General features: G+C 33.4%; 1 protein-coding gene across 1 annotated transcript; it reads left to right on the forward strand.

Moving 5' to 3' along the window:
* Positions 1-2417: 2417 nt before the first annotated feature.
* Positions 2418-26237, forward strand: LOC122041264 (kelch domain-containing protein 4-like). Its single transcript, XM_042600897.1, has 20 exons — positions 2418-2640; positions 2775-2861; positions 3286-3354; positions 3492-3624; positions 3707-3753; positions 6927-7013; positions 7734-7795; positions 13963-14005; positions 14130-14210; positions 15019-15135; positions 16096-16201; positions 16688-16751; positions 19082-19124; positions 20338-20589; positions 20674-20835; positions 21178-21303; positions 24136-24288; positions 25264-25350; positions 25839-25907; positions 26003-26237. The coding sequence occupies exons 1-20, from the start codon at positions 2506-2508 to the stop codon at positions 26108-26110; spliced, it is 2031 nt and encodes a 676-aa protein (XP_042456831.1). The 5' UTR covers positions 2418-2505; the 3' UTR covers positions 26111-26237.
* The last annotated feature ends 43 nt before the right edge of the window (positions 26238-26280 follow it).

Here is a 26280-nt window from a genome sequence, read left to right on the forward strand (position 1 = left end):
ACATGTCTTGGGAAGCGTGCACGCGCGCTACAGGAGCCCTATATAAAGGGGTCTAAGCTTCGTCGGAGGTACTCACACATTACTGTTGCTACTGTTCCTCTACTTCTTCGTTTTGCTGCTTCCACATCGCCGACGGCTGACTTGAGCGTCGGAAGACCAATGACGAGGGATCCTTCCCTGGCTTGGCACTGACATGGTTGTGGTTGCAGGTCCACTTCGCTTGGAGTCTTCACACAGTCAACAGAAACGTCACATCCTCAATATCCGTCGACTCGACTTTTGGACATGATCAAAAAGAATAAGAGTACTTATCCTCTATTAATTAGATATATATTTTTTATTTTTAATATTATGTTAAATATTTTTGGATGTGGTTTAAAAAATTATTAAATATTCGAGTTGATTGGTTTGTAGTCTTAATCTCAACTTATTTTTGTTTACAGTTCTCTGGTAGTTGAGTCTGGACGGCATGGATAGATGATTGATGCTATTCTATAATTTAAACATGTAATTTTTGTTGATAAATTTAAAATAAAATGTAAAATGGTTCTCAATTTTGAGATAAATCTTATTGTTCATACTGCAACTGGTAAATTGAAGTTTAAAATTAAAATATTATGACTAAATAAGCACTAAAACAACCTTTAATTATAAGAAACTCAACATCCTGTTTGTCTTTAAGCTACAAAAAAAATTCATCATTCGGCCGCGTATGGTGGGCCAGCTTCCTAGTTTGATGGTGAGAAATTTTCAATTCAATCCAAAGTGGATTGTAGATTGTAGATTACATATGTGCCCATCAAAAATACAAATATAAAAAAATAAAAAATTTTAAATTTGAGTTGTATATCAGACGGATCAAGATCATTCACGAATCTATTGAGTTTTTTAATTTTAATTTTTTTTCTTCTCAACCTACGGAATAATATGAGTCTATCCAGTTCAAATCCTCTGTCCGGTTGTCCCCGTTTTTCTCTATTCTTGTGTATCATTGTCGATCAGACAGATCAGATTAAATTTTAAGACACCATACATCTTTAAAATATGGACAGTATTCTCGTGATGTGCAAGACATCTTTGAGATTTAATCTGATCTGTCTGATCGACAATGAAATACGAGGATAAAGAAAAATAAAGACAGAGTATCTGAACGGGAGTCTATCATAGTTCAATCCGCCTGAACTTGCAATATGCACTAGTTAGCCAATTTAAATCTAATTTTCAATAAGTTAATAAAATTTTAATTTAATTTACTTAAATTATTTAATAAATATGCCAATTGATCCAATCTATTTATTACATCCATAATAAATTTATTACATCTTCCTCAACTTCTATTTTTTATTTTTTAAAAAAATATTTGAATTATATTATACTTTTAATTTAATAGAATATTTTTAAACAATAATAAGGGTGCGTTTGGTTCGGGGTTATTCTTGATAACCTTGGTTATCCATCCAAGGTTATCAACAAAAACCTTGTTTGGTTTAGGTATTCGATGATTTCCAAGTAATGTTTTATGCCCGACACGTCAGCAAAAGGGTCATGCAGCCCGGAATCGGAAAACCTCAGAAAACTAAGGTTTTTATTGATTCCAGGGTTAACGAATTTTTTTTACCAAAAAATACCCTCCGATAAGAAAAAACATGAAAAAAATGTAAAAAAATATTAAAAAATGTAAAAAAATAAAAAAATATTTTAAAAAATTTAAAAATTTATTTTTTTTTAAAAAAAATAAATAATTTTAAAAATAAAAAATAAATTTTTTAAAAATAAAAAAATAAAAAATAAAAATTTTAAAAATGTTAAAAAATTTAAAAATTTAAAAAATTTTAAAAAATTTTTAAAAAATTTATAAAAATTTAAAAATTTTAAAAAAATAAAAAAAAAATTATAAAAATTTAAAAATTTTAAAAAATTTAAAACATTTTAAAAATTTAAAAAAAATTATAAAAATTTTAAAAATAAAAATAAAAATAAAATTAAAATTTAAAAAATGTAAAAAAATAAAAAAATATTAATATAAATAATATAAAAATATAAAAACATTAAAAAAATAAAAAAACACATTAAAAAAGTAAAAAAAAATATACAGAAAAAAGAAAAGTAAAAAAATATTTAAAAATAAATAATAATAATAATAATAATAATAATAATAATAATAAATAATAATAATAATATTATTATGTATAGTTGGTTTTGTAACTGAGGGTAATACGGTAAAATATTAAACTAGGGTATTCATTAAAACCTACAAACAAACAAGTTTTTGTTGCATTACTTAAGTTGAACCAAACAACATTTGGTTATGTTTTATTCCATATAATCTTGGTTATGTGATTACCAGGTAATCACATAATCAAGATTATACATGATGACTTGAACCAAACGCACCCTAAGAGCTTAGTAGGGTATTTCCTCTCCCTCAGAAGAATTAGCTTCGAGGCCTTCGGCGCTTCACCCAGCACGCTCCACCGAGGCCGGCGGCGATTAATCGTTCGGGGGATGGGGAAGAAGACGAAGAAGCCCGGCAAGGGAAAGGAGAAGACGGAGCGGAAGACGGCGAAGGCTGAGGAGAAGAAATCCCGCAGGGAGAGTAAGAAGAACACCTCTCAGGAGGACGACATCGATGCCATACTCGTATGCGAAATCCAGTTGTTTGGATTTCTTGTTGTCTAAAAAAAAATCTTTTTTTTTTTTTTAATTTCTTCTCGAGTTCTGATCAATTCCTTTCAAGTCGTGACGTTTATGTGGTTTGTTACGACGGATTGCAGAAAAGCATACAGAAGGAGGAGGCCAAGAAGAAGGAAGTTCACGTTGAGGATAACGTCTCAGCCCCTTCTCCCCGTTCTGGTTGTTCGGTAATTTTCACAAGTTCTTTATTGTGTACCTGTTGGCATAATGCTCTGTAGTTGGGATGTCTTAAGTTATAATGTTCATCTTTTTATGAGCATTTTGTTTTGAAGTCTTCCTTTGAGGCTAACCCATTTTACAATACCTTGCCATGTCAGTGTGGTAGGATTCTTTGATAACGTGCATTTTCAAAAAAGTAACTCGGTTAAAATTTTACTTGTCTCTGAGGAATTGAATACCATAACTTGTTGCTCTTGACATTGATTTTGCATGTCTGTTTATTTCCTCTTCCCTGTTGACTTCAAATATGAACTGAGAATAAATCTTTGTTTAAGAGAAAAAAAACAAAATGTAGATCATGCTTAAATAATTATTTCTGTTTGGAACTGAAGGCTCATGAATGATCAATTTGGTCTTTCACAATTATTGCAGATGACAATTAATCCATTGAAAGAAACTGAGTTGATTTTTTATGGGGGAGAGTTTTACAATGGAAACAAGGTAAATGTTTGGTGAAATTGATTCATTTGTTATTTTTTGAGCCTAACCCCTTAAAGTGCATAATATCACATTCAGTGTTTTTTCTATTAATTTCTGTGGGAAACATAGTAAAATAACTAATGGAATTGTTCCTGCAGACTTTTGTTTATGGTGACCTTTATCGTTATGATGTAGAAAAAAATGAATGGAAGTTGATATCAAGTCCTAACAGCCCTCCTCCCCGTAGTGCCCATCAAGCTGTTGCATGGAAAAACCATCTTTACATATTTGGTAATTAGTCTTTGGTCATCTTATTTAAAATTGATCAACATCTTCAAGGTTGATGCATTATTTTCTTGTTTTTGTTTTATAGGTGGTGAATTTACATCTCCAAATCAAGAACGTTTCCATCATTATAAGGTACCTAATTTGAGAATGTACCTTTGCAATTTGGTCTTGTTAAATTAGTTGGTAGTAGGATCTTGATATTTCACTGCTCAGATATATTCTGACAGCATAGTGGAAGAACATTAGTTACTTCCTCATTGTCTTGTGCCCTCCACCCCCACCCCACCCACCCCAATATTGATGGTATTGAGGTCACTCTATGATCATTTGAAAGCTTTCCTCGGATAGAGATGGTGTCATGTGTTGACTCTTAGGCTCTTATTTCTTCATCTAGCCCTCTCATACTTGTGTTAGACAGCTAACAATGTAATTTGACACACACACACACACACACACACACACACACACACACACACACATTGAGTTGAGATCGAGGCCCCATTAAGTTATTAGCCACAAATAATTATCTTTTTTTCCTTTTTTAAAAAAATGAGATTTGAGACAACAAGATCCACACCCATCACTCATGTGAGTGTTTGACTGATAGAGGGGTGATGTACTTTTTACGGCATATTCAATACTATCTAAAGTTTCACCGCCTAATAACTTTTTGAAAAAAATGTATGCATTTGATACTTGGTTGATCCACTATGTAGTTTATATATGACATGTGTGAGTATATGCAATCTGTATCATACTTTGTAGAACAGATCTATTGGTTAGAAAATAAATATTGGTCATATCAAATTGGTTGGGATTGAAATCTTGGCAAAATAATAATTAAGAAAAATAAGGAAAAGAGGAAAGTGTTATTTAATGTTTGATCAATAGAAGATGAATTGTTATTGCTAAAAAACAAGAAGAGATTACTTGTTAGAGTATATTCTATTGTTCTATGCATTGCGCTATTCAACTTTTATTATTTGGTATTTATTTTTTGCATTAATATTCAATTCATAAAATTTATTGAAAAATACAATCTAATCATCATTTGGAAATAGTTGTATACTTTCATTCTAATTATTTTTGGAATTGATAAGAAAGTCAAATCTTATTATTTGTATATATCCTTTATTGTTAAGTGATATATTTAGATTTTCTTCTCTCATGAATTACTTATCATTTTTAAGAACTTATTCTCTATTCTTTGATAAAATATTATATTTTATTATATTATTTTTTGTCATTATCATTTTTATATCATTTTAAATATTTAATCAAATGTCTTTTGAAAGTTGATGAAGTTTTACTATTATTGCAATTTCAGTGCACTTAAAAATAATGAGACTTGGTGAATATCAAATTATTTGAGTAAATCACCCAAATCAATTCTTTGAGGGGTAAAAAGTTGAAAAATAATAAACATTCTTGAATTGATCTTGATGCATGTTAGAGTGTGTCCAGTGTTAGATGCATGTTAGCATGTCTAGTGTTAGCATGATCATCTTTGGTGGCCTCAGTTTTGGAAATTTACTAGAATGGTGCATTTCAACTGTGTTGCCCAACATGACAATATATTTCAAACCATGCTAATTGCATCTATCAGAGTCCAGTGTTAGATGCATGTCAGCGTGTCTAGTGTTAGTACAATCATCTTGTGTGGCCTCGGTTTTAGTAATTTACTAGAATGGTGCATTTCAACTGTGTTGTGTGACATGACAATAGATTTCAAACTATGCTAATTGCATTTATTATGTTGTGAAATGACTACAAGGTTGCTATATGAGATACAATTTTTGTGTTGTTTGCAATTATATTCTTTATAATGCTCTGTTATCATTCTTTTTATTTTCTTTACTCATTGTATGAAAACAAACCTTCTTAGCTCCAGTGGTATCTTTTGACATCCAAAAACATCACCCTTAATATGTCTAAGTGCTTAAATTAGGATACTCCTTCCTTGGTTGTGTTTTGCAATGTCTACTTAACAGTATTGTGATCATTCTTATTAGGGAGATATCCATATCTCCATGTAGGAACTGTCAACTCAACTGGTGTAATATTTGTTATAAATTACTAACACTAAACACAAATTTATCATAAACACAATAGAAAATCAACAATCATGTTGCTAGTGTGATACAGAGGAAGATTGAGTACCTATTGGCTACAATTGCTTTCCACATTGTGGTTGTTCTGCAAGAACCATTTAGCAATTAGTAGGGTGGCTCTTTAATGGAGGATAGCTTCTTTGAGGAAGAGTTCAGCAGAGGGAGAGTGTTCTGCTAGAACTATGTAGCAACAGATGCATAACAGTCAACCTACTGACTTCTGTTTCAGCCAACACAATATGCCACTTTGGCATACAACCCACAACAATCAACACACCATACATAACTACTAACCCATAATTTTGGGCTAACTTAATATACTGCTCAGACAAACAACCCAGAACAATAAGAACACCACATTTAACTGGTAATCCCACCTGCCAGAGTCTAACACTATCACTCATAGACTATCATTTCTTGCAAAGACTTCTTGCTACAAAGAAAAGGGGTTTGAATCTACATTGATCAGATAACTCATTGATCAACATATTGTTGCCTGCTCAATCCCCAGTTGAACACACTGAGATAAGACCACAAACAATCAATAACTATTGTTTAGATGATTACCTACCAAATTAGTACCATGTTGACATTGGTAGGATGCTATTTTTTTCCTGCAAATGATGTCAAATTTCTATTTAACATTAATATCTATGGACATGCTCATGTACACAAGTGTAGTTTTCTAGCAAGTTTATATAGAAATTCTCATGATATTGATCAGTTACATCTTTCAATTGTTTTTTTACTATTTTTTTCAAGGATGCAAGTTTTACATGTATCTTATTAACTACTATCAGCTTGCTTTGTTGTTGTTGACCATGTTAATCTGGCTTTCAACTGCAGTAATATGAAAAGATTTTTCCCCAGTCTAAAAGTGTCTTAGCCATTATCCTTCCTTTCCTTTTGGTTGTTTACAGAGTTACTATCGGTCTATTTTCTTGTCAATTATTTTGTTTGATCTACAAATGTATGTTTTATTTAAACTGTAGTATTTTAGACCTTTCAGCAATGTGGTGTTATACAACTTATTTTGTTTGCTAGTAATTCAAATACATTTGGAATAACCACTTTGCTTATGTACAATGGTCACTCTTGATCTAATATTTTAAAAGAATATTTCAAGCTTATTATCTGGACAAGTTTTTCAAGTCATTTACCATATTAACCTGTTGACTGAACCTTTTGTTGTAGGATTTTTGGATGTTAGATATGAAAACGAATCAATGGGAGCAGTTGCTTCAAAAAGGATGCCCTAGTGCACGCTCAGGTCATCGAATGGTAAGTACAATTTTGTTTATATTTAAGTGACATCTATCTCAAGTTATTTAGTGTCTAATTCCCAAGTTTGTCATCGGTCAACGGGGAAGTTTTTAATATATTTCGCTTAGCCACTTTTGAATGACTTGATAAATCAGTAAAAGTATTTTCCAGATATCACTAGCTGATGGTTTTTCTTTTGCCATTTTACTAGAAACAATGCCAGTTCTTTTATTGAGAGATTTGCCTAGATTGCAAGCATAACAGAAGGGACTTCATTGATTTGTAATAATATGACTTTTTCCCCTGCACTGGGGTCCTCTAGCTATTTCTATCTCAACTTTCTACATTTATGAAGCATTCATCTCTTGAAGAGCTAAACATTCGATCAGAACACATTTTGAACATATCCATATCTGTAGACCGTATGGACATGAAAAGATTACTTGACTTGAGATAAAACTCTGTTCTTGTCAAATAGTCAGGTGGAACATTTTCTAGAGGATTTTCTTCTCTCCTTGTGATCTAGGCAGGTGTATTAGCAACTTATTAACATTTTTAACCATGGGAAAGCTGGTGTGTGGAGTTCCTTTTTTGATTCTTGTATTTTACAGCGATGCATCCTGCGAGTTTTGATGTTCTTATTTTTACTGAATTTGTATGACAACTGAATGCTTCTTAGGCTGCATTGGTTGTTTTATTATTAACAAACTTTCCTTTTTGACCTTGTTTTTTTGTTAGGTGTTGTACAAGCACAAAATCATTGTTTTTGGTGGCTTTTATGATACTCTTAGGGAAGTAAGGTACAACGTTATGCACCTTGTAGCATTTTTCCTTGCTATTTGTTTGTGATTCATTTCTTATTCCTCCATCTGCCCAATGCTTTAGTAGTTATATGCATTCCGGTTGTGATGCTCCATTGTTCTAAATATAGGAACAAATATGAGGCTGTTTATGTTGTATATCTTTATGGATTTAAGACAAAAATCTGTGAATTAAGTCCCAATTATTTAAGCTTGGATATATAAATGTTATCCTGTCTTAAAATGTTATTGCTAGTATCTGTATTATGGATTCTTTTCAAATATGTTACGTAGAAATTTGTTTGTACTTCTTATATTCACCATTTTAATGTAATTAACACGCAATCAATCCCTTTTCTCATTTTATCATGCATTGGACATATAAGTAACTGCTTCCCCAAAATAAATTATACTATTTTATCTTGTTTAATAATCTGACACATCCAAGGTTATTGAGACTTGTTACAAGCATCAGGAAGGTCCTCTTTATTGCTGAGACATTGAAATAAACGTAGCCTATTGAACATTTATTTCTTGTATTAGTCTTGTGTTGAGACTTTGGATTATATTTGGTTAGTCTGAGCTCTGGAGGAAATGCCTCATTGGAAAGGAATGATAAATTTGATCATTCGCTTTGCTTGTTTGTTTTACTATTGATAAGTAGGTGCTAAACCCTTAGGACAGCATGGAAAGCATATAAATTATTATAGTTTCATATATTCTTCCATCCTTATCTAGGAGAAATGGAACTTTTAGATCTTGTCTACATTTTAGCCTACCCATGCTCTAAATGATGCGTGCAACACTTTCTTTCCATGATGTGTGCATGTTTGGTTGGGGAACATAGTTTCTTTCAAGGATTGCGGTGCCGTTTCGTGCCGGGCGGCACGAACGGTTTTTACCGTTTCGTCGCCCGGCCGAAACCGGCACACGACACGCCGCGATTTCGGCGTGTGTATTGCGCAGGCGTGGGCTGTGCTTTCGGCGCGTGATACGCGCGTTGATGCGCGCCAGCACAAGCTACACTCGCGACAGAAGGAATCGATTCGATTCCTTTTGTCGCGCGAAAAAACCCTATAAAACGTACCGATTAGCAGCAGCGAGGCGAGGCGAGGCGTGGCGCAGCGAGGCGAGCAGCGGCGAGGCGAGGCGAGCACCAGTAAGGCGAGCAGCAGCAGAGGTATTCCCTATTCGTTTCATCCATCTCGTATGCATCGCCGGAGGCGGCCGGAGGCGTCCGGCGACGCCTTCGGCGCCGCCAGACCCTGCGATCCGCCGCTGCCGAGCGGCGAGTTCGGGTGCGCCTCGTGCGTGCCCGAGAAATGATTTTATTTCGATTTGGAAAATAAATTGTAATTTAAATTTATAACAATTCCTAAGGTTGGCGTGATATTCCAAACAGGTTTTTATAAATCCTAATTAAATTTTCTTAATAAAAATTAAAATATATAAAAAATATATTTAAAAATTAAAATTTAATTAATATTCTGAAAAATTAATTTTTAATGTTTTAAATTGTATTTAAAATTTTTTAAAAAATTATAATAAATCTGTTTAAAATTTTAAAAAATTATAAAAATTCAGATATATGTTATAATATTTTTTTATTTAAAATTTAATTTATTTTTTAAAAAAAATAATAAAAATTCAGATTTATATTCTAATATTCTAAAAAAATAAAAATTCTAAAAAACTAATAAATTAAATTTATATTTTGATATTTTTATTATTTTATATTTTTAAAATAATAATTAATTAATTAATTAATTTTTACAATTATTATATATAAAATAACATCTTTATGCTAATTTATATATTTATTATAGATAATATTTTTTATCTTAGAATTAATTTAAAATTTGGATCCATGAATATTAACTTTTGTACTTTTGTAATATGTTTAGAAATATTATAAGTCTTTTATTTTAAAAATTTTGATAAAGGTATGTTGTTATGTTTATGATTCCTAATAAAACACTATTAATCTTGTGCAATTCTGATCAATCTAAATTGAGAAAGATGAATTAATATTTTTAGGAGATTGTTTCAAATTTCAGAAGTTGATGTTTATAGTTTATATACTTAATTTGTAAATTTACAATGATAAATATATTTTTGACATTATAAAATGATGATCATGACCTAGAAATGTATATTATCCTTACTTTTTGTATAATGCATAGGTAATGACACCAAAACAACAATCTCATGATCTAGCTTGGAGACACGCACGTCGATTAGAAAATCGATTCCATTGGCAATGTTTGCATTGCGATATGATTGGACGCGGCGGCGGGGTCACACGCTTAAAACAACATCTTGCTGGTGGATATCCGGATATTTCTAATTGTCCAAAAGTTTCTCAAGAAGTTCGTCGTGCAATGAAAGAGGAACTTGATGGCAGAAAATCATTAAAGTATAAACAACAACGAGAACGTGAACTTGTTGATAGTCGAAGTTCTAAAGAACCAATCTATGATGAAATGGAAGGTCGTGGTGAAGTTCCAAATGACGAAGACTTTTTAGCAGCTCTCAGTGCCTCTCGAACTCAATATGACTATGAGCAAAATATGCAACATAGAAGTGGCTTTGGTGCTAGTGGAAGTGGCTCAACTACTGCATCAACATTAGGAAGGAGTGCAAGTGTTCGTATTACTTCAACACAAGGTGGTATTGGTCGTTTTTTTTCTTCTATGGGACGAAGACGTGCAGTTGATATTGCTGATATTGATCCACTAGCATTTCCAGACCAAGCTAGCAAACAGACTAGGATTGATGATGCATATTCAAAAGAGAAGAAGAAATCAATCGGAAAAGTATTGCTAAATTTTTTCATTTTAATCATATTCCCCCTAATGCAGCAAACAACACATACTACCGTAGCATGGTGTCCAACATCCAAAAATCTGGTCCTGGTATTCAACCTCCGACTGCATATGAAATTGCCGGTCCATATTTAGATGAACAAGTGGAGGAGATCAAGACTTGGATCCTATCATGCAAGAAACAATGGAGCTTATATGGGGTTACGTTGATGTGTGATGGCTGGACAGGACCTACACGGATGAGCATCATCAACTTTCTACTATACTGCAATAGAAAGGTGATATTTCATAAATCTATTGATGCAACTACAGACTATCATGATGCACCCTACATATTTCGTTTGATGGATAGTGTAGTTCACGAGATAGGTGCAGAACATATAGTACAGGTGATTACAGATAATGGTGCCAACTTTAAAAGGGCTGGAGAGATGTTGGAGCAAAGGTATCAAACATTATTTTGGACAACCTGCGCAGCACACTGTATCGATTTGATGATGGCAGATATCGGTAATCTCGATATAGTGAAGAAGGTAGTGAAAAAAGGTCGATCTTTAACAAAATTCATCTATAATTATCATTGGGTTCATGGATTAATGAGGAAATTTATTGATGGGGAGATTCTGCGACCAGGAGCGACTAGATTTGCCACTCACTTTCTACTGTTAAAATCGTTGAATCAGAAAAAAGTCGGATTAAAGGCCATGTTCTCTTCTGAGGATTGGGAAGCCTCTCGATATTCTAACACGACTGAAGGTAAGGAGGTGCAAAAAATTATTATGTCTGTCAGATTTTGAGACTATATCGCAGATATTCTTATAGCAGTAGAACCATTGTACGTTGTTCTATGTAAAGTTGATATGAACAAGAAGCCACAAATGGGCAACGTTTACCGCCTAATTCATGAAGCAAAAGAGGAAATTAAGAGGCGTCTACAATCACCGACCAAGTATCAACATTACATTGATATAATCACTACAAGATGGGATGATCAAATGGGAAAACCTATTCATTTGGCCGGTACGTATTTTTTAATGATAACGAATTTTTAATATTGTTATTAATAATTATATATGTTTAATTATTATAGGCTATTATCTCAATCCGGCATATCAATATCGTTATAATCTTGGCACAAATGATGATTTATTAGTGGCCCTCAGACATGTAATATCAGACTGCATACAAACACAGAATTAATTGCTGAGACTATTAATGAAAGTCGATTATTTCGAGAGGCATATGGTTCTTTTAGCGATCCTATTGCAGTTTCATGCAGATATAAAATGGATGCAGGTAAATATAGTAAAAATTATTTCTAATTATTGTCAACAAATATAAATAATTATTTTAATTTTGTTCTTATTTATCTTATAGCTGAGTGGTGGTTACAATATGGAGGATCAACTCCAAATTTGAAAAAGATTGCAGTACGAATTCTCTCACAGACAACGTCTTCAAGCGGTTGTGAAAGAAATTGGTCAACTTTCTCCCTCATTCATACAAAAGTACGAAATCGTCTTTCTTATCGTCGCTTGGAGAAGATGGTCTACGTTCATTATAATATGCGTCTTCAACTAAGAGCAATAACAGAAGAGAATGAAGAACAGTCTCGAGACTGGTGATGTAGACCCATTTGATATTGGTTTTGTCTAGACTGAGAATGATCCAATGATGGATTGGTGGAGCGCTGTTGAGGCTGAGAATCCATTACTTGATGAAGCAGGAGACCCACCACGACCATCTCAATTTCTTACTCAACAGATTGAAAAAATACAAGCTAGAGGAGATATCTGCGAGGAAGAAGATGATGAAGCTTTTGATCAAGAATTTCGATTTTCTGGATCTCGGTCTAGGCGTTCTCAAACATCACAAACCTAACCAAAGTCCATAGATAAAGGCAAAGGCAAAGCTCCTACAATTTTTACTAAAAAGAAAGAAAAAGGCAAACCTCCTACTTTTATGGGAAGTGGTCCATTTAGAATTAGAGAAAATCCACTCGATGCAATTGATGAGCAAGAACATGATGACAGTGATGAAACATCATCACCTTCTGACACTATAGTCCGACGAGAAGTTCGAAATGAGGATAGTGATGTTGATAGCAGTGCAAGTTCTCATAGAAGTGATGACAGTGGTGATGCATCTAGTGGTAAAAATTATGTCCCCCCTACTCTAGCACCAGAGCCATGGACATGTGAGATAGATTATACACATGCAACTCAAGATGATGATCATGGAGCTAGAGGTAGTACTATTCAATATCAACGTCGATATAAGGGTGACAAACAAAAGAAAGCTCATAATTATCAAGATATGCGGGAGAGTTTAGCTGAGATTGATTCTAGTCGAAGTTCATCAAACTCGCAACCTTCTTATTATAACTCTGATGCATCATATGGTGATCCGTCATACCAGAGCTCGGGGGCGTATGCTTATCCTTATCCTTATCCTGTGCCTGTACCCGTTCCGATTTCAGTGGTGCCAGTTCAAATCCAACATCCAGTGATGAATCGAGACACGCTGATGAACATGTGGAGAAATCAATATCAATATTGCATGTCATGGGATGCTTATTTAATCTGGTCATTGGAGAATTATGGAGCTGACCTAAGCAGAATGTCGCAAGAACCAATGCTTCCATCTGATTCACGCCACTCCTTTTGGTATTAATAAGGTAACATATTATGATGTATCAATTTTAATTCAAGTTATTCCTAGATCAACTTTTTTTAAAGAAAACTATATTTAATTATTTTTTCTAACCATATTAAGTTGTTCAATAATTAAGAATTTATATAAAATTAATATACAACTTATTTTTAAATTATACACAATAAACATATTTATCTAATAATTACTATATATAAATAAAAAAATACCGAAACAGTATCGGCACGGCACGATACGATACCGAAACCGTATCGTTCCGGTCTGGGACCGAAACCTCGGCACGGGTCGAGATTTTAAACTTTGGTTTCTTTGGTTATAACGAATATTTTATTTCCATGGCAATGCCAAATTTGTGTGGTAAAAGGTGACTCGTTCATCCCAAGCGCCCCTCCCCGCCGGCCCCACATCACCCCTCACCTCCATGGCAATGGCAAATTTGTGTTCCATATAGTGTTAGTCTAGAGTACATAATTTCTTGTTGGATAGTAGTTTATGAACAGCCCCTAATAGACAACTTCTTATATTAAGAAAAATTTGTTCCTTTCTAACTTCTCTTTATGGTCTTATTTTCCACATCGCATTGAAACAAATGCCTTAGTATTGTTTTCAATTTGTGTTCTTTTTGTTATGACCTCTATGATCTCATTCTATATATAATTTTTTTTACAGATACTACAATGATTTGTATGTTTTCGATCTCGATCAATTTAAGGTAAGTTGCTAGTTCTATCATGCTCTGGAGGTATTTAATATCTTTTGTATGTATAATTATTCTTGTAACATTGCTGAACTAATTAGGCACTGTAATGCTCATTCTTTCCTTTGTGTTTTGATAGTGGCAAGAAATAAAACCTCGACCTGGGTGCTTGTGGCCAAGTGCACGAAGTGGATTTCAACTTTTTGTTTACCAAGATGAAGTAAGTGAAATATTATGCTTCCTTTTATATGTTCTGCTAGATTTTGGTCACCAAATATTATGCTATCTTTCTTTAAGTCCTGGGATCACTCTACATAGATCAAACTTTGCCTCAAGCATGAAACATCCTTAGATCAATATAGTATCCACAAAAGCATGGGATTACTCTCTCCACAACCAAAACAAATATATAAATGGGACAAAGCTCCCAGCTAATATGCAGATGGATCAAGCTTTGCCTCAAGCACAAGGATCAAAGCCCTGATAAGAATATAAAAATGGGCTGAGATCCAACAATGTAGTAATGGGCCAAAGCTCCCACCGAAAGTGTGAGGGCCGAAGCCCTATAAATTCACATGGCTACTAGTGTTTGTCACCGCCTACTTTTGTTTTCCTTAATTAATCTGTTAACAATCACAAATTGGTATATTTCACCATCTCTCTATATGTGCAGATGTGTTATACTCCCTTTATGTTTCCTCCATAATTCACGTCAATGTTAGGGTCTATCCTAAGTACATCCATTATTTTGATTTAACGTGATATTTTCATTTTGTTTTCTTTTGTTATCATTTAAAGGTTCATATGTGTCATTTGGTTATGTGAAAGAAGGCATGTTGATTTTATTCACATCTAAAATACTATTATGGTATTTGTCTTATTTTAAATTCCGTATGGTTTCTCTTTTTCCAATTGGTTTTTGGTTATATCTTGCACTGAGTAACATGTCTCCTTTTAATGAGCAAAGTTAGTTTGCTTCTATTTGATGAACTTGTGTTTATGTAACTTGTTTTGCGTTTCATGTATAGATTTTCTTACATGGAGGCTATTCAAAGGAAGTTGTGTCTGATAAACATGGATCAGAGAAAGGAATTGTCCACTCTGATACATGGTCACTTGATCCTAGGACATGGGAATGGAATAAGGTTTGATGCTAATCCTTGCTTAAGTGCCCTATCACCATTGTTTTTTTCTAGAAAGGTCTATATGCTTTAGCATTGTAACATTGTCTTATTTGCAATTAAAAAACAATTGAATTGATCTGAAGATTTTGTGCATAAAAATCTTGTTTGTCAATAACATCTGGAATTTGTCTACCACATGCTCAGTACGGGACACTGTTCCTTGCAAAAACTCTCAATTGCCAGCTTATGTGCTTTCCAAAATACAAAGGCTTGCTTATGTGCTCTATCTCGCATACTATACTATATGTCTACTTGTGAATTATTGAACAATTGTGCACTCTCTATGTGCATCAGTAAATATATTTCCTGTGTTTAGAATCTGTTACTACAGGGATGTGCAGAAAATAATTAGAGATACTTGGTTATGAAAAATCAGTACACCATACTCATGATTCCTTTTAATCAAACTTAAGAACATTAGAATTAGAATTTATTTTGTTCAATAGTATATTAGTAATATATAGCAGTGTCACTTCGGTAAACAGGCCTGAAGTCCACGTGATGGGGCTTCAAATTTATGGGAACTCACAACTCTGCCTTATTGCTGCATTGGTCTGTTCGTGCAAAGTGCAAAAGAACTATATGTGACATTTTCACAAACTTTATATCCTTCATGCTTGCTTTTATGGTTTAGACTTTTTTCCTTTATCATTTATTTTCAAACATTTACTTTTTTCTGATGCTATGGTTTAGAGTTTAGACTAGTTATGCAATATGTTTTATCCCACCAAAATCTACTAGCTTTCTACTGGTTGATATTGTTTTGTGAGGGATAAACTGAAGTTTTGTCATCTACTTACACTGCAGCCTTCTCTTCTAGATTTTTAGATATAGCCTTAGCAACTTTCATTGTTGAATTCTGATTTCTATTATTTTCCATTTTTTATTGCATAATAAACCTTGGTATTATTTTGTATATAGGTAAAAAAGAGTGGGATACCTCCTGGGCCTCGTGCTGGATTTTCAGTTTGTGTCCACAAGAAGAGAGCTGTCCTTTTTGGAGGTGTTGTGGACATGGAAACTCAAGGTCATATTTTGTTTCTTTCCTGCTTTCAAATCTTAAATCTGTTCATTGTCACATTTCTGTTTTGTCCATTTTTTTACTAGTTGTACGATACTTTGTCCATTTTTTAGTGTTAACATTAGTATAATTTACCTATAAAATTAATTCTACTAGGAATCAATGTTTCCTGTGCTTTCTTATAACATTTTTTCCTTCGTTTTTCCTTTTCTTCCTGTGTTTGTTATCATGTATTAGAACACACTTATTGAGCTGAAGTTGCAAGCACTTGTAGCATATGGTATCAGAAATTCAGAAGCACTTGTTTCTTCCAACCGTTTGGATGGGCTTCTAATTTGCACTGATATCAATGTCTTATCTACATTCTGCATATCTCAAAATATATGCCTGAACAATACTGGAGGCCACCATATCTACAGCTTGTGAACTCTCAGAATGCGGTTGTTGGATGTATGCCTCATGACATTTGACTATCTTGCTTTGTTGCTGCAGGTGACGTACTCATGAGCTTGTTTATGAATGAACTGTATGGCTTCCAGATGGATAGCCATAGATGGTATGCCCTTTCCAGATTACTATGCTTATTGTTGTTTCATTTTTTTGGTAATTGCTTTAGATTCACTAAATGTATTGTTGGTTCTTTCAATCTGTATTACGTGCTATATATGTGGGTTTTCTTAAGTTGGGAAAGATATTGGAGCAGTCATTTATCTTTGCATGTTTAAGGATAAAGCCTGCATCAAATGATGATGAAATGTTGAGCATTTAAGGATATGCATGTAATAAATAACACTTCAAGCTTTATTGCGATAGTTTGAAGCTCCAAGTTGGAGCCACAAATTTGAATTTTGACTTTTAACTTAGCCTATGTGGTTAGGGTCCTTGGGAAGATTTATATTCTTATTTTGTGTAAACCAATCATGTCATTTGATTTGCACATTCTTTCATGTTCATAATTGTGGATGCAATTTTTGGTTAAGCTTAATATTTGCTCTCAAGTCCTGGTTTACCAAATTTTTTATGCAAAAGTTCTTTTAATATTTGGTACTTTCTGGTCATTCATACAGTTCAATGCTTGAATCAAATGACTAAAATCATGTACAAGGGTAGAAAGTGTGGAAGAAAGACATGTTGAAATGTCAAAAAAGTGGGTAAAAGAGAAATGATAACTAATTTCCCTCGTTGTTTCTTGAGGAGAAAGAAACACTGAAACATTTGTTTCTCATTGTTTCCTCTAAGGGAAAAGGGTAATAAATATAGGAATCTTTTTTATTTTGTTAAATCAATTTTCAAAACTTAAAAAATACTTAAAAAGACATTAATTTCTGATTCTTTTGTATATACAGTGCATTTGCCAGCTGCTGGTCGTTTCATCTCAATTTGAGAGTAAACATATTTGAGAGATTTGGCGAAAATTGTTTCTCTCTCTCTCTCTCTCTCTCTCTCTCTCTCTCCAAGGAAATAGAGGCAAAGCAGGTCCAACCTACCCTTTCCCTCACCCTGCTTTCTCTCCCATCTTTCCACTGTAGAGAAGCAAAAAAGGGTTATCATTGTATACAGGCCACTTTGTAGTTGCCAATGGTGTTCGTTGGAATGTTGAAGAACAGAATAGGGTTATTATTGTATACTTGTAGTTGAGCATGATAAATAATCATGTCTAATTACATTAGTATTTAGTAAAAGCAATGGTAGATGATTATGTAACAAAGATGTAGATGGGCTTTTAGTAAAAGCATGTTAATTTTTTGAAGTTAAAAAAAATCAAATTGAAGGTGTTTTGAATCCTGAATCAGGAAAGGCAGTTAGCATTCAGCAAAGTCCTTCTTTCCAAATTAAGTGCATCAAATAGAAATTATGCGGTTGAATTAACTGACTAAGATCAATGTTAAGAAATTCTCACTTCCGAAAGTTTTGGAAAGGCTTTCTAATGTCGTTGTAAACTCAAATTTGATTATATGATGGTGGAGGAATAATGCCATGCTTCATTTATCTAAGTCAAAGTTAGTAAAAGATGATTTGTTCTTTACCTACAATTCACCACCACCAACATGCCAATATGTTAATACCTAGATCTTTAAGATAGCCAATCTGTATCTGTATCCTCCAATAGGTTTTGGCTGCCTGTCCACCTTTGAGACAAAACATGATACCATATCATAACTAAATCTGGACCGGTAATATTTCTTTATTTGCCACGTGAGCATCATGACAGTACTCTGTAAATAGAATGTGAGGAGGGAGGGCGCATGAGAAAAACCTGAGAGCTCTTCAGCTGGTAACAGATAGAGACTTCAGAACCCCCAAGTGGCGAAGTTCCACTTAGGTTAATCTCCATTGATAAAACTCATTATAAAGCAGTTAATAGAATAATTCAAACTCCTGGATCCACTTCTGTAAGCTTGGGTTGGTAAGATTATTGAAAAAAAAGTACATTGCTATCTTTCACAGTATTACTTGAATTGATTATTTCTTCATGGTATTTGCTTACTGTGGATTAATTCTAGCGGTGAACTCATGAAGTATTTAGGCTTGTCATTTAATATAAGTGCACTTCATCATGGTAAAATTATTGGGAAAGATGACAGATGTGTTTCTTGTTTAGGTTCCTTGGATTTTTGAACACATTGATCAGCATCCCTGTTACGATGGCAATAAATTTGAGTGCTAATTGTCAACCTACCACAGATTATGTTCTCAATTGATCAATTCCTATTTGATTTTGACTATAGGTGTTTTCTCAAAAGCCTTTTAACTTCATAACTTTTATCAAATATGTCAACTTGTGCTTGGTATTAAGATGGTATTCCCTAAGTTATACTAGATTAGATGACTTTATTTACAAACACATTTTTGTATGCTCAATTAATTTTCTTGCATTGTCTTAAGGTATCCATTGGAGCTACGGAAGGACAAATCTTCTAAGAATAAGGTTGTGTATATATGTTTTCTTTTACTAACTTCCAGCTGTTGATTTCATCCCCTGCAACATATATTTTTCTTGATTGAAAGTGGATGCATTTTTGTAGTACTTGAGTATCTTTACATTATATTTTTTATACATTTGTTGTATGCTAAGAGGAAAGTACTAAATGCTTCTGGATGTCAAAACCTTTTACTTTTGATTACTTCTATATAGTACATGCCTATTTGTGAAATAGACAACTTTTTGAGATGAAAATGGGTCAAGTTATCTAAGATTTTGACTTTCTAAAATTAGGCCAAGAAAGATCCATTGTAACAATAAGGTGATCATTTTTAATGTTAACGTTTTAGACTCTTAATGATATGTTGACACACTAAATATTGAAATTGATACGACTTCAATCACTTCATCCTTGATGCTGTGTTAGATCAGCTCACTGTATATCTCTTTTGAAGAATAAATTATTATAGTGTTATTTATATTTGAATGACAAATTGAGCATGATAAATAAATATACTCCAACTTCGAGTATTGTAGAAATAATGAATTGTCTCAAATTGTTAGGGGTGAGCATGTATAACTGGAAACCAGAACCAACTCAAATCAAACTGATCCAAATATAAAATTTTAGTTTATTGGTTTTATTAGTTTGTTTTTGGATTTCATAATATGTTAAATTATTAGTTTTGATTTGGTTCCAGTTCGAACTTGTACAAGCCATTAAAACTGATCCAAACCATTAAGTTTTTTATGCTATGTATATATATTTATATGTAGATAATTGTAATGGATTATTGTTTATTTACTTAAATTCGCTAATTAACTTAAATCTTAAATTATAATAATTTTTAGTAATAAGCTCAGTGGGCTTGTTGTTTGGAAACTAAATTTTGATTTTCTTGTTAATTGTTATTTATTTTTAATCAACTATTTTTGAAATGGTTTTGGTTCAATTTTGGTTTAGTTTTTCTACACTAAAATATCTAGCAGTGGCTCCAATTTCCCTCACCAAACTCATAAATTGAACCGTGATCACCTGTAATTGTTAGTTACTGAAATATTACTAGGCTTGAGGGTTACATATACATGAGATTAATTGGGAATAAGTAAACCTTATCTCCACTATTACAATGCCTCTCAATAGTATCTTTCCCTTGCTGATTAAGTTTAAAGTTTTGTTCACCCAAACTTTTCTAATTTATTCTTTTCTATTTTTTAGTTAAAAGGAGTCAAGGTCAATGCTCCGAGGAAGGAAATTCAAGAAGATGCAGCGGTGTCTGAAGACGATGATGGGAATGAGAATATGGTAAATCACGATGTAGCAGTTGTTACTGGAGATGGTGATGATGAGGTTTCTCATCAGTTGGCCAAGAGTCTCTCCTTTGATTCTGCAATGCCAAAAAGGGTTCCTGATGTGAGAGTGCAAGGACTATGTGTTGATTCTGGGTTAGAAACATCCATTTCGTCTGAGGTTCACTGCTTACCACTTCTACACATTTATCTGTCTTAGTTTTTAACTTCTCTTTCATATTCACCAACCATTCTTGAACTGTAGGCAGCAAAGCCTTGTGGACGAATTAATTCTTGCATGGTTGTTGGGAAAGATACACTCTACTTGTATGGTGGAATGATGGAAGTTAAAGATCGTGAGATCACACTGGATGATTTATACTCCCTTAACCTTAGCAAATTAGATGAGTGGAAGTGCATCAAACAGGTTTGTATCTCAAACATCTTTGTAGTTTAGTACCATTTTATTATTTACTATATTGGTACTCTGCATAGAAGATGCAATTTGCTGCTATAGTTGTGTTATTTTCTCCTTCACTGTTGCCTAAGCCTAAATGTATAGCCTTCTCTTCTGTTTCTAGCTATCTGATTTTTCCTTTTATTTGGAATTTGAAATTTTTTATGGATATGCATGTTATCAAGGAGAAATATGCTTTATCTCATTTTGAATTTCATGGGAACTTGTTATTACTTTTTTTGAAAATCTTAATGTCCTAGTAAAGTTAGTTAGATACTTATTTGTACTCTTTTCCTGTTGTACTATATTTAGGCATCTGAATCTGAGTGGTTAGAAATGTCTGAGGACGACGATGATGAAGACGACAATGACGATGACGATACTGAAGAAGGTAGCAGCAGTGATAGTGATGAGACAGAAGATGACGATGATGATGAGGTTGGTGGTTTGTATATAATTTTTTTGTTTATTGTTTTAGAATCACAAAAAATTACTTATTTTTCTTGTCTTTTTCACACAACAAAATTGGATGGAAAAGTCCAATGTAACTTATGCATAATTGCAAGTTGATAACTTGTTTTGCTATTGGAATTAATAGCTAGTTGCTCTAGGTCACAGTGGTGTTGACATGTCAAACATTGTGATGGGCCTGAAAACTGGAAGAAAAAAAAGGATTTTGTGCATCAGTTTGAGTTTTAGAAATCCGTTCTTAGATTAACCTAATTTGAACCAGATTATAATAATTAATATGGTTATAACTACAAGATATTTAAAGCTATGATAAATTTTAAAAATTAAGAAAATGCAATCCTATCTAATATCATCTAATCAATCTAGGTTTGAATTGTCAAACTCAAATTGGATTAAAATTTTTATAAAACTATTTCTAAATTTTAAAAATATTTTGAAAAATAATGAAAAATAATGGAAAACATAGAAATTGAGGAAATATGAAAAGTGACCTTAACTGATCCTGAAGGTAACCAGAGCACCTTCTAGTGGAAGTTGAGAATGTGTTCATGTTTTTTTTGACATAGGGTAATCATAAAGTGCATCCAATACTTGAGTACTTGTTTGAGTCATCCTTCTCTGGACAACTCCTTGTCCGATGCTCCTGATATCCAATGTCTCTGAAGTCCATTATGATCTATTCCGCATCTGTGTCTTCATCTTACACGAACCTTCAGCCACCACACACTTGGATCCATGACCACGAACCTGACAACCTTGACTTGCTCTTCTTCATTTTGTGTTCCCTGAACCTCCCTTAGATCCTGTCCTTCAAGAGCCAACAACATTGATTTGCTCCATTTCCTCTTGCTGAGAAACTCAGTTAGATTTGGTCTCTTTCATGGAAGTTTGATCATTTTGGAGTTTAGATGATCTAGCTAAACCACATTTACATCTAATTCTGATGTGTCCAGAGCAGTTCAGAATTTGGATCGACATATCTTTGTCTTCTTTCCTCTTTGTCTTAAGTTGATGTACCACTAGGTTCTTAATATTTTCATCAATTTTTTTTTCACATTTATGTTTTTTTTTAATTTCTTATTTGCAATGTTTTTAAAAAGTCTAATTACTATCTTTCTTTTCCAACATAGCTCTTCTCTCAAAGTTATGATAGACTGCTGACCTGCTCTATCCTGACATCTTCTAGAAGTGTATATTTATGTAAATTTTACTCACCTCTCCTAGGATTTCTCCTTTGATAGCAACTTTGAAATAGAAATCAATGATTTTCTCTCTTTTGGCATTCTCTATCTTTTCACTATGACTTGATATCAAACTTTATTAGGTTTCTTCTCTGTTATCTTTTCCTTGTTCTCCTAGTAATATCGAACCTTCATTTGATCTTTCTGTTGTTGTTTCGTCTTTTTTTTTCCTAGTGTACTCTTTTTCTTATTTGAACAAATATAAGATTTTACTTGATCTCTTCTTTGAAAATTTTACTTCCCTTGGAGTAAATATCAGGCCTTCCCCTGATCTTCTCCCAATATTATCCTCTTTTCTCTCAAATAGTAGATACTGGATTCCTGAATTATCTCTTTTTTTTTCTGAGCAACACTATAAGTTTTTTCTTCTTTTTTGTAAACTTCTATGCAACATCACTTTGACAGAGAACTAAGGAAGAGGAGTATAGCCAAGAAGATTTGATTGATCATATCAACTCATCAACTTCAACCCAGATCTGTGCTGTCAAAGTCTCAATTGGCACATTACTGTTGCATTTTTATTATCTTCCTTAAGCATTTCATTTGTTTTATTTGTCTCATTGCAGATTTTTTGTATAACAATGAGCATCCCTTAATATTTATGCTCTAATCTTAAGGGGAGTGTTAGAATATGTAGGTTTAGTTGCACGTGATAAGGTTTAAATCATGTACAACATGTAATATATTTGAATAAGTTTGATATATTTTTGTTGAGTGCATCCATGCTCAACCAATATTATTATTGTTGGTATTGCCACTTTAGAATAGTTCGTGGGTTTATATACAATCTAGCAAATAAAATTAATTGCACAAATGTAACAAGGAAGTCTGATGATTTAACATGAAGAAGAGATTGATCCTTTTGGGTATGCAAGATATGTTCATTCAGGTCAATGTGGGGGTAGTTTTGTTGATGGTTGATACCTTTCTTGCACTATGCAACACTATTACAGATTGGCATGTTGGTTGTCTCACTGTATAATTCCAGTACCATGATGCCCTCAGCTAAATGCTGATCATGTGCATGTCTCCAAATTTCTGATAGAAATAGGAATCTTAGAGAATATCATGAACTTTTATGCGACACTTAATGGCGTAGATTAACTACTTGTTTGAATATGCTGTGCTCTACTTATGTAAACTCAGAAGCCATTATCTGACCTACTTGGGTCAAGTTATGTGCACTTTAAGATATATGATTTTAAGGCCTTAAGGACAGGTGATTGTATCCATGCCGTGTTGGACTTTTTCAGTGCCTAGCTGCAGAAATGCAGATCGATGAACATGCACATCTTTGTTTATAAATTGTGTGAAATTCACATGTTCCTCTTGTCCTTGAACTTTTTGTTGACACTGTAATTACTACGTGACTTAATTTCATAGCTTAATAATCACATATTTTAGGATTGTTCTGGTAACTTCTGCTGGAATCGGTTTCTCACTCTCTAAGCAACTAACTCATGCTATGGTTGATCATTATGCTCCTGATTATATGTTTTGAATTTTAATGCTCGCACAAGTAGTTTGATATTTTTCCCCTTTTTTTTGGGTGATGAAGAATCCAGATGGTGGCAAAATTATATTGGATATGGGAAGTGCCGTTTCTGTTATAAGAGGTGAAGGAAAGAAGTTGCGGAGAAAAGAGAAAAAAGCCAGGATAGAACAGATAAGAATGAGCCTTGGTCTTTCAGATTCTCAGAGAACGCCAGTGGTAATTTTTTTTTGAAACATCATTTTCTTTTGTTAATTTTTTTTATTTGGTTAACAATTTTCATCCAAATATAACAGAAGTAGAAGCAGTTTCATTCTCTAGGCCTAAGTTTGGGACTTGAATATAGTTTGGATTTTCTACACTACATATGCTCATGTCGAGTGATCCGGCTTCATTTTCTGTTGCTTGACTTTTTTTTTTTTTAATTTTAATCATAGAACTACTTTCATGAAGGGGAGCCTTGGCGCAATGATAAAGTTGCTTCCAAGTGACGAGGTCATGGGTTTGAGTCTCGGAAATAGCCTCTTGCAAAGCAGGGTAATACTGCGTACAATAGACTCATCCTCGGGACTCCGCATTGGCGAGAGCTTCATGCACCGAGCTGCTCTTAGTATTACACATTTAAGTTGAGTCCATGTATCAACAACTATGACAAGCCAATATAGGGTTGACACCTTTGTATGCTTCTGTAATCTCTAGTTGGCAAGCTTAAGTGGATAACTAATAAATAATCAAGAAGCTTTAGTGTCAATGTACTTAGATGACCAATAAATATTATAATTAGACGATATAAAACTATGGCAAATACACACAAAGAGAAAGATCAAAATAGACTTGGTTAGTAATAATACAACAAGATAATTTTTTTAAAAAATATAAATGATGATATAGTAGGGGATGGAGCCTAATGAAGAAGGATCTATATAGCTGACCCATTTAGTGGGATAAAATTTAGTTGTTGTAATATGATCTATAGTGTTTGTTCTCTATTCATTTTAGCCAAACCATGTTTGTTTGTGGAGTCTGTTATTTTGATTGCTCGTGTTAGTGAGATGTAGAAGACTTAAATAAAATATCTCAACACGTGTTTGTCATTTTGTTCTTGAAATGGACGGCATTGATACTTTGATACGGCTTAATATTTTACCTTATCGTGTGGACTCTCTAATATCTTCTGTTTCATTTCTTGCAAAGCCCGGAGAAACTTTAAGAGACTTCTACAGAAGAACATGTACGTATTGGCAAATGGCTGCCCACGAGCACACTCAACATACTGGAAAGGTAAATACTACCTTTTGAAGTTTTATAATATATCGACTTGAGTAAAAGCAAATCTGATGTTCTTCATTTTTCCCCCGAGTATTCCAAATAAGTATCCAAGTTATCTTTGTATTTCATCCTTGGTTTGGGTGACCACATCATTCCACATGTTTGTGATACCTTGTGAGAGGGAATTGATGAATTGTATCGGCTCTGCGTTCCTAATCTATCTATTTTGTTTTGTCAGCATGTTTCTTATCAATTAAATTTTTGCAATTTTAGGATAATTTTGTGATACCTTTTGTTTGTCAAATTGAATTTAGTTTTTATATTCATTTTATCGGGAATTGTCGATGGTGTGTGTTGATAGCAAGATGAACAAATATCATTTAGCATAACTCTCCACTGTTCTTAACAGTTATTATCGGAAAAGGATGAAGATAACATCATTTGATTGTTGATTCTTATCTCGCATAGTGATTCATGCTTTGCAACTTCACGTTAATCAGGAACTCAGGAAAGATGGTTTTGATCTTGCCGAGGCTCGTTACAAGGAGCTCAAACCCATACTCGATGAGGTGATCATGTTCGACCGATGCATTTCTTCTTCTTTCGAGAATCCTTTCATTCGTTTATTTCTGCTTGTAACTTTGTTTCTCTAAAACCTGCTCAGTTAGCCATCCTAGAGGCCGAACAGAAGGCTGAAGAGGCAGAGGCAGAGGCAGAGACTAGCTCGAGAAAGAAGGGAAGTAAAAGTAAGACGAAAGACTCGCGAAAGTAGGTATTCGGTCAACATGAAATGCCGAAAATGAATTCAACTTCGTATCAGTGGTAATTTTGTTTTAAAAAATAAATACTTTTGTATTTATTTTTTGCATTTATGTCATTAACTAAGTGCAGTTTTCTTCCGCGATCGTGCTCGGGCCTTACCATGTATGCAATTTTGTAGGG

Source organism: Zingiber officinale, chromosome 2A (assembly GCF_018446385.1).
Source record: "Zingiber officinale cultivar Zhangliang chromosome 2A, Zo_v1.1, whole genome shotgun sequence".
In the NCBI taxonomy this organism is placed as follows: domain Eukaryota; kingdom Viridiplantae; phylum Streptophyta; class Magnoliopsida; order Zingiberales; family Zingiberaceae; genus Zingiber; species Zingiber officinale.

Excerpts from the sequence above, each read along its gene's own strand:
- LOC122041264 (XM_042600897.1), top strand. The coding sequence starts at position 2,506 with ATGGGGAAGAAGACGAAGAAGCCCGGCAAGGGAAAGGAGAAGACGGAG. Across the intron at positions 3,754-6,926 it reads AACGTTTCCATCATTATAAG|GATTTTTGGATGTTAGATAT; the intron begins GTACCTAATTTG and ends CTTTTGTTGTAG. Across the intron at positions 20,836-21,177 it reads AGTGGAAGTGCATCAAACAG|GCATCTGAATCTGAGTGGTT; the intron begins GTTTGTATCTCA and ends TACTATATTTAG.